General features: G+C 61.6%; 1 protein-coding gene across 3 annotated transcripts; it reads right to left on the minus strand.

Annotated features, from left to right (window-relative positions):
- Nucleotides 1-932: 932 nt before the first annotated feature.
- Nucleotides 933-3,299, minus strand: PPIA (peptidylprolyl isomerase A). 3 transcript variants are annotated; one of them, XM_072763030.1, is made up of 5 exons: nt 3,160-3,299; nt 2,390-2,420; nt 2,210-2,298; nt 1,850-2,022; nt 933-1,267 (listed from the first exon to the last, which is right to left on the minus strand). In XM_072763030.1, exons 1-5 carry the CDS (start codon nt 3,226-3,228, stop codon nt 1,135-1,137), a joined length of 495 nt encoding a protein of 164 aa, XP_072619131.1. In that variant the 5' UTR covers nt 3,229-3,299; the 3' UTR covers nt 933-1,134. The 3 variants fall into 3 exon arrangements, with proteins under 3 accessions (XP_072619131.1, XP_025844129.1, XP_072619132.1); XM_025988344.2 differs by having other exon boundaries at nt 2,390-2,523; nt 3,160-3,252; XM_072763031.1 differs by lacking the exon at nt 2,390-2,420 and having other exon boundaries at nt 3,160-3,287.
- Nucleotides 3,300-8,145: the final 4,846 nt, after the last annotated feature.

The raw sequence follows: 8,145 nt of genomic DNA on the forward strand, positions 1-8,145 counted from the left end.
TTTCTCTGCGGGCACCCCCAGGGCCCAGACAGCCCAGATGGGAGGTAAGTGTCCTGGTCATGCGGCCAGCTCTCCAGGAGAGTCCCTCGGGGCCAAGGAGGGCTCCGGTCATGTGCTGACACATCACCCAAGTCCTGGTCGCTGGTGGGATTCCCCCTGGGAGAGTTGATAGGGGCCTACTCTGGTTACTGCCTTGGTGGCACCTGTGGTGTTGGGGTCATTGCCCGGGATTCCTGGGCTGAGCAGACACAGCCGCGACTAGGTGTGAATGGCCTAGGGAACAAGGCCTGCTCTGTCAAGGCAGCCTCCTGGTCCCAAGCTGTACAGAACAGCATGGTTACCCAGAGGATGGAAGAAGGGGACACAGCCAGGGACACATGGTTCTCACACCTCAGAGAACAGAATCACCCGAGGGCCTCTAAAGCGCTAACAGGCCCCCTGCAGCCACACACCTGGCCCTGCACCCAGTTCACAAGGGGCAAGGGCTCCTCAACTGGACCCCATGGTTCAGGATGGCGAGACTGCAGGCTTCCAAGGACCTGGAGGGGAGGGCCCCCAACTCCTGTCGGTGGCAGGATCAGGATCAGGATGATCCCCACAAAACCTGTCACTTTCGTCAACAGATCAACCTTAGGTTCACCTGACCTTTTCCACATGCCCCAGTTAAACCAGATCCAGGATTGTGGTCCAGAGACCTATGCAGTTCTCCCACTGGTACATAAAGGCCATAAAGGCAGCCAGCACCTCCCGAGTGTCCACGCATGTTGGCTCAAACGGAGATGCTGGCACAGCTAGTACCCTCCCACTTCCATCCAGCCTTGGCTTGCTCATTCCCTGCCTCCACATACCTCCAGGAGCTTCTGGGTCAGGGGAACCAACACAAACCCACCACTGTGAGTGAAAGCTGGATTGACTCCCCCCAAACAAGGACAGACAACTGTGGTTTAGATTTTATTTCATCATCATAAACTGAACTCTGCAATCCAGCTAGACCTGGGGAAAGGAACCACGGAGCCCGCAGAACTGCAGTGAGAGTGCGGAGACTGGGCTATTTCAAGCAGGTGGGGGTGGAGGGGCGCTCTCCTGAGCTAAAGGAACGGTCTGGAAGTTCAGATAAAACAGGAATTAGATTAATCAGATCTGTCCACAGTCAGCGATGGTGATCTTCTTGCTGGTCTTGCCATTCCTGGACCCAAAGCGCTCCATGGCTTCCACGATGTTCATGCCCTCCTTGACCTTGCCAAAGACCACATGCTTGCCGTCCAACCTGCAAGCAACGTCTAACATTAGCACCCGCCAGAGGCCAGGAGCAAGCAGTGCCTTGCACCTGACCCCAGCTGACACCCACCTGACACCAAGCACTTCACCCTTCCAGCTAGGACACGGTAACGCCACAGACAACTAGGAATCTGTCTCCTAAGGTGGCGGCTCAGTGGTTGGGAGTCTGCCTTCAGCTCAGATCATGATCTCAGGGTCCTGGGATCAAGTCTCCTGTCAGGCTCCCTGCTCAATCTCTCTCAAATGAACAGACACCAATCTTACAGACCAAACCCCTAAAAACCCAGCAATCCCATCCTCATCTGATAAGAGTATCATTTTCACAAGCATTTACTTTAAGTCTTTGTTGGTAAACTGTACAGACATTGTAGGGCTTAAACTTATGACCCTGACGCTGAGCTAGCCAAGTGCCCCACAATGCCACTCAGCTGGGCACCCTGTCTGGCAGCTACAGTACCTTGCCTTCTGCAGCACACGACCTAAGTGCTTTGTGTCCTCCTATGTCAGGTGGACACAGCAGGGAAACTAGGGTGCAAGGCCTTTGCGTCCCTTGGCTGTGTTTTGCCCTTACCACTCAGTCTTGGCGGTGCAGATGAAAAACTGGGAACCGTTTGTGTTGGGTCCAGCGTTGGCCATGGACAAGATGCCAGGCCCTGTGTGCTTCAGGATGAAGTTCTCGTCGTCAAACTTCTCCCCGTAGATGGACTTGCCGCCAGTGCCATTGTGACGCGTGAAGTCCCCACCCTGTGAGCATGAGCAAGACCCGTCACTTCTGGCAACATCGTCGGAGAACATGTAACTTATTAGCCGACTCAAAAGGTTGGGCAGAACCCAAACGATAGAAGACAGCCCTTCCAATCCTTGCTGAAGTATTCCAGCTCAGCATCCAATGACAAGCCCCCACCCTAGTCAGAACCGGTGAATTCCATACCTGGCACATAAATCCCGGGATAATCCTGTGAAAGCAGGAACCTTTGTAACCGAATCCCTTCTCTCCAGTACTCAGAGCACGAAAGTTCTCTGGAGAAAAAAGACACGTATGTTCAGATGCACGCGCGTGTTTTAGAACTGGCGTTCCTTGGGAAGTTCAAGGGGAAGAGAGAGCACTAACCTGCTGTCTTTGGAACTTTGTCAGCAAACAGCTGCAAGACAAGAGCCGGGTTAACGCCGTGCGGACACGTTACACCGACAGCCGCGCCCGGGCGGCTGCTGAAACACAAACTCCTTTTCTCGGCGCTTCGAGCACTACGGAAAAACCCCCGAAACGAGGGCTCCCGGGGGCCCCGTCCTCCGACTGCAGCTGCCGCCCGGGGCGGGGGGGCGGTCACGGCGGCGGGCGCCGCACTCCCCGACACGCGGGGACGAGGCCGCCGCGGCGGGAGCCCGCTCCGCGTGTCCCGGAAGCCGCGCGCACCGCCAGCTCCGGGAGCAGCGGGGAGGGGCCGCAGGTCGCGCCACGTGCGGGGGGCCGCGTCCGCGTGCGCCGCCAGGTCCGCCGAGGCCGCCGGGGACCGTTGGGCGGGCGGGGCCCGCGCCGTCGGCGCAGAGGCGGGGGCGCCGCTCGCTTCCGCCGGGCGGGGCGGGGCCGGGCGCTTCCGCAGCGCCCCCGCCGGCCGCCCGCGCCCCGCCGCCCCCCGCAGGCGTCGCCCACCCCGGCGCGCGGCCAAGCACGTGGGCGCCGCCCCTCCCCCGCCGCCCCGCCGCCCCGCCTTTGTCCGCCGCCGCCCCTCCCCCGCCGCCCCCGGCCGCCCAAGATGGCCCCTCGTCAGGAAATGGCGCCGCGCCGCCGTGCTCCTCGGGCCAGGGCCGCCCACCCGCCCCCGCCAGCCTCCCCACGCCCGGCCGCCGGTCCCCGCCCGCCCGGCGCGCCCGGCCGCCCACCTCGAAGGAGACGCGGCCCAAAGGCTCGCCGTCCACGGCGATGTCAAAGAACACGGTGGGGTTGACCATGGCTGGACGGCGACGGCTACTCCGGGGCGGCGGCGTCTGCAAGGCGGCACGAGCCCCGCCGCGGCCCCTTTTATAGCCGGCCGGGCCCCGCCCACACCCGGTCGCGCGCCCGGATCCTAGCCAATTGCGAGTGCGAGCCGGTCGGAGTGATGGTAGGACTGGCCTATGAGAGGAGGCGGCGCCGGAGGGGCGGGACCGGGGCGCGCGTGCGCGCTGGCGGTGGAGGCTGGTTCCCGCCCGCGGGCTCCGTCGCGGTGCTGCGGCGTGGGGACCCGGTCGGGAGTGGGTTGCGGGCGGGGGAGGGGGGAAACGGAGGCCAGGCGACCCGGCGGAGCCCGAGGGGCCGCAGGAAGAGGGCGACGGCAGCTGCGGCGCGAGCGGGCCAACGCAGCGCCGCGGCCAGGGCGTGTCCCCATTGCGCAGAGGGGGCAACTGAGGCGAACCGCAGGCCTCAAGGTCGCACCGCTCGCCAAGGTCGCCCGCGCCCCTCCCGGACTGCGACCCCGCGACCCCGCGTGTGGCTGGGGCGCCCGGTAACCGCCGGCATAGCCCCCTCCTCCAGCGCCGCCGCCTCCGTCTCGGAGGTTACGAAATGCTTCCAAAATGCCCTACTTTCCGAAAATATCTTGCATAGTCCGCTTGAATTTTGTTAGGGAGGAGGACGTTGACACGGGAGCCGGGCAGGCTCGTACCTGCAGGGACGCGGCGCACCCTCTCGCCCTCGTCCGACCTGGGGGCGTGGGAGCGGAGCCCCGGGAGCCCCCAGCCGCCGTGCGGAGCCTGGAGCGGGGTCCGGTCCGGTCGGCCCCCCCCCCGTGCGGCGAACTGGGACCGTCCAGGGGGTCAGGTCCGGATCTCCACCCGCGCCGCCAGGAACGCCTTCTGATGCGCCCCGCGTCGCGCATCCTGCGTCCCCACGGTGCACCTGGCGCCATGTGTGCGGGGTTTACGGCCCCGCTGTCACCAGTGAAAGTGACGCTCGTCCCTGTGAGCAGCTGCTCAGTCACCAGCGCCGGGTGTTCCCAAGGCCACACCTGGACATTGCTGCCCCCACCATCACCTGGTGCCTTGTGACCTTGAGGAAGCTGTGTGGACCCGTCTGCTGGAAGCCAAGCGCCCCAGGCCTCCCAGTGTCTACACTACCCCCTCCTCCACCCTGAGCCTTGCAGCGCTCAGAGACCCTTCCTAGGAAAGGAATGAGTGCGCGAGTGCAGAAGGAAAGCAGCCCTGTGACTTTGCTGGCGTCTGTGTAAAGTCCTGCCTCCTTTTTTTTTCCTCTAAGGTTTTATTTATTCTTGAGAGACACAGCAGAGGGAGGAGCAGGCTCCCTGCGGGGAGCCCCATGTGGGACTCGATCTGGCACCCCGGGATCACACCCTGAGCTGAAGGTAGATACTCAGCGGTTGAGCCCCCTGGGCACCCCAAGTCCTGCCTCCTGGTAAATCTCAGTCGGGCAGCCAGGCCCAGGTTCTTGTGCCTTCTTCCACACCTGCGTAGGATGCGTGCACCCAGGAGAACCCACGTGCAGGGGGAGCCAGTGCAGCGGGGAAGCCTCAACCAGGTTTGTCTGTGACCAGGACTTCCTAACCGAGTGTCTCGGGAACGCGGGGTCTTCCTGCCTTGTTTGGAAGAATCACACTGCGGCCAACCTAACTGCGATCAACAGCGCCCTGACTTGGTTTTACACAGACGCTTCTCCCACGGGCGTCTGGGGCCGTTGCGAACCTAGGGAGGAAAAACAGGTTCTTGAAAACCCTAAGAAGACAGATGACTTCGGAAGAGGGTAAGGGGCCTCGTTCGTACCTCTTGCCCGGGATGAGGGTGGGCTTCCCGTCTTCTTCTGCTGGGACCAGTGGCAACTCCACAGTCCACTTTCCCAGGGCTCTGTCCAGGGCCACCCTTCCTGGACGCTGCTCTGGGCTCGCCTGGCCCCATGGCTCCTCCCACTTCCCTGGAGCCTGGGCTTCTGTCTCCTGGTCTCTCCACTCCTGGTCTCTCCGGCTCTGCCTCCCCGAAGCCTTTCAGATGGCTCCGCGGCAGATTTCCTGGTTTGGTCTGGTGGCAGCCCCCCACCCCCAGCTCTGTTAGCCGTCTCCATTCTCCGGGCTCAGATCACCTGGAGACTTCTAGACCAGCCTCACAGCTGCAGCTCCCCAGAGTGGCCATGGATCCTCCCCCATCCCCTGGTCCTCCTCCCCCATCCCCTGGTCCTCCTCATGGGTGAGCCGTGGGTGAGCCCATCAGAGTTCTGCCTCCGCCTCCCTAGGCCTCCTCTTCCTCCCCCCCCTCCTCCTCCTTCTCCTCCCCAGGCCTCCTCCTCCTCCCCCCCAGGCCTCCTCCTCCTTCTCCTCCTCCTCCTCCTCCTCCTCCTCCTCCCCAGGCCTATTCCTCCTCCCCCTCCCCAGGCCTCCTCCTCCTTCTCAGCTTTTCCCGCAGCTATAGCTCCTGCTTGGCCTTCTGCAGCACCTTCTTGCTTCCGTTTCTGGGCCCCAGTTTTCCCAGGGGCTTCCAGAATGGTCATTTGCAGAATCACCAGAAATTGTGACTCCTGTGCTAGACTACTTGTCCAGGTTCTTGGTTGCCCACAGGACAGACGAAAGCAGCCGCTCCGTGGCCCCAAGTCAGCAGCTGTGGGCTGACAGTCCTGCTATGCAGAGCTTCTCTGAACTGCCCCCTGCATTTGCAGGGCTCTCCCTTGACCCGGGCGGTGCTTCCCCATTCCACCAGTGAGGCTCACCCCGTGCTGGGTCTTTTCCAGGACACGTTCCTTAGTTCTCTGGAGCTGGTCACCTGTGAAGATCCTGCGGAACCAAAGCTCAGTAAAGCCGTGTTGACTGAAGGTGTAAGTGGGGTCAGCAGCACAGGTGCGCAGAACAGAAGGGCCCCCCCAGATCTGGCTGCATGGCTGCAGGTGTGTCTCCCTGGTGGGCTTGCCAGTGAGTTCCCCCACACTGGCCAGACTGGGACTGTGCCCTGCTGGGACGGCCGTGGGCCCCCCTTCCCCCCCAACCCCCCGCTCTGGGTGGTCAGCCTGGCCTTGCACGCTGGGCGGGGGGGGGGGGGGGGCGGCGGCTCGTGGCAGCTCCCACCCCCTCGGCCGGGCTGCTGGTGGCCTTCGGTGCCCTGCCTTCCTCCCTGACCTAGTGCTGTCCGCCTGCCTCGGCCCCACCTGCCAGTCACACAGCCTCAACCTCCCTCCCCTTCCCCTCGCTCTGGGGCGGCCTCGGCAGCTGGCCAGCCTCGTGCCTTACTATCTCCTGCAAGCTGCTCCTGTCCGGGCCCCAGGACTCCTGTACCCCGGGGCGGCCGGCATTCGACTCCATGGGTGCGGAGGGGCCTCCGCTAGGGCGCAGAGAGCCGCCTACCACCTAGTTTGGAGCACGCCAGCCGCGAGCCAGGGACCCCCGCACCGGTGGCCCCAATGGGAGTCGGCTTAGGCACTGAAGGTCCCGGCCAGAGCCCAGCCCCTCTGAGCTGGCCATGGGGCCTACGGCGGGGGAGCCGTATTGGGTGGGCCCCGCTGTCCCCACCCCCGGGCTGGTGACCTGGAGAGGACACAGGGGTGCACATGAGGCCTGGTGGTGGCGGATGCCACCGAACAGGAGCCTTTACAGACCCAAGGTGGCGTCACCTTCAAGGATGTTTAGAGGAAGGTGATGCTGAGAAGACCTACCACTGTCTCATGAATACATGAATAAAATATTTTTAAAAAACAAAAATAAAGCTGCAGCCCAGTGATTTCTAAAGATCGGAGCAGATCCAGCTGCAACCTAATTTTAGAACAGGTTCCTCACCCCAAAAAAGATCTTGTGCCCAATTTTAGTAACTCCCGCCCCCAAACAGCTTTTTTAAAAAACATATTTTATTTATTTATTTATTTGAGACACAGAGAGAGGCAGAGACACAGGCAGAGAGAGAAGCAGGCTGTATGCAGGGAGCCCGACATGGGACTCGATCGACATGGGACTCGATCCCGGGACTCCGGGATCACGCCCTGAGCCACCCAGGGATCCCCTTGGGGAGGTTTTCTTTGTTATTTTTGGACAAATAAGTACTTTAAAAGGAAACCAAATGTATTACATTTAAAAATGCAATTGAAATGTTTGAAGATGTATTTGAACCGGTTCAAGTCTGTTAACGCTCACAAAAAGGCTAACATGGTTTATAAGCTAAAGAATTATGTTGTAGGGTGACATCTTTAATAAATTAAAAATCAGCTGTTAAAAATAAAACAAACTCATGCAAGTAGCTTCCTCCGTGAAAAGCCGCAGGACCCACACAGCCCTGCACCCCCGGGGTTGGCTCCTGCCGTCCCCAGGATGGCACCCCGCCACTGCCCTGCTCAGCGTCCAGGGAAGGGGAGAGAAGGAGGAGGACCACCAGCTGGGAGTGATGCTGCCATTCAGTCCTGTTGTCAGCTTCCCTGGAGCTACCCAGTGCCGTCCCCCTTGGTGCCAGAGCCCAGGAAGGTGGCTGCTTGGTCTGGGCCACCGCCCCCCAACCCCCGTGCTCTGCTAGTGACAGAGGCAAGAGGGGTGCTCTGGATAGATGGCCAGCAGCAGACAGAGACTGGGCGTTCTGAGCCCAGAAAGCAGTATGCGGTACAAGGGGCATCCCACCCGCCCCGCCGGGCTGCAGGAGGACCACCGCTGCTGCCTCAGCCTTCAGAAAAGTCCTTTGTGGGGGGTGTCTGCCGAGGGGAGCCAGGATCCCCAGATTGCCCAGATTGCCAGAGGCCGGGGTGTCTGGTGCAAAATTTCCCTGAAACAGGGGCGGGGTGGGGCGGGGGGCGGGGAGGGCGGGGTACAGTAACCAAAAAGGAGAGAGAGAGGCCTAAATTAACTCAGAATTCTAGGGACATCTGGGTGGCTCGGAGGTTGAGTGTCTTCCTTGGGCTCAGGTCATGATCCTAGGGTC

Source organism: Vulpes vulpes, chromosome 7 (assembly GCF_048418805.1).
Source record: "Vulpes vulpes isolate BD-2025 chromosome 7, VulVul3, whole genome shotgun sequence".
Classification (NCBI taxonomy): Eukaryota; Metazoa; Chordata; class Mammalia; order Carnivora; family Canidae; genus Vulpes; species Vulpes vulpes.

What these genes read in the sequence shown, in the direction of transcription:
- PPIA (XM_072763030.1), bottom strand. Translation starts at nt 3,228, where the DNA reads ATGGTCAACCCCACCGTGTTCTTTGACATCGCCGTGGACGGCGAGCCT. An exon ending in TGGGCCGCGTCTCCTTCGAG is followed by an intron (nt 2,421 to 3,159) that starts GTGGGCGGCCGG and finishes CTTGTCTTGCAG; the next exon opens with CTGTTTGCTGACAAAGTTCC. An exon ending in CAAAGTTCCAAAGACAGCAG is followed by an intron (nt 2,299 to 2,389) that starts GTTAGTGCTCTC and finishes TTTTTTCTCCAG; the next exon opens with AGAACTTTCGTGCTCTGAGT.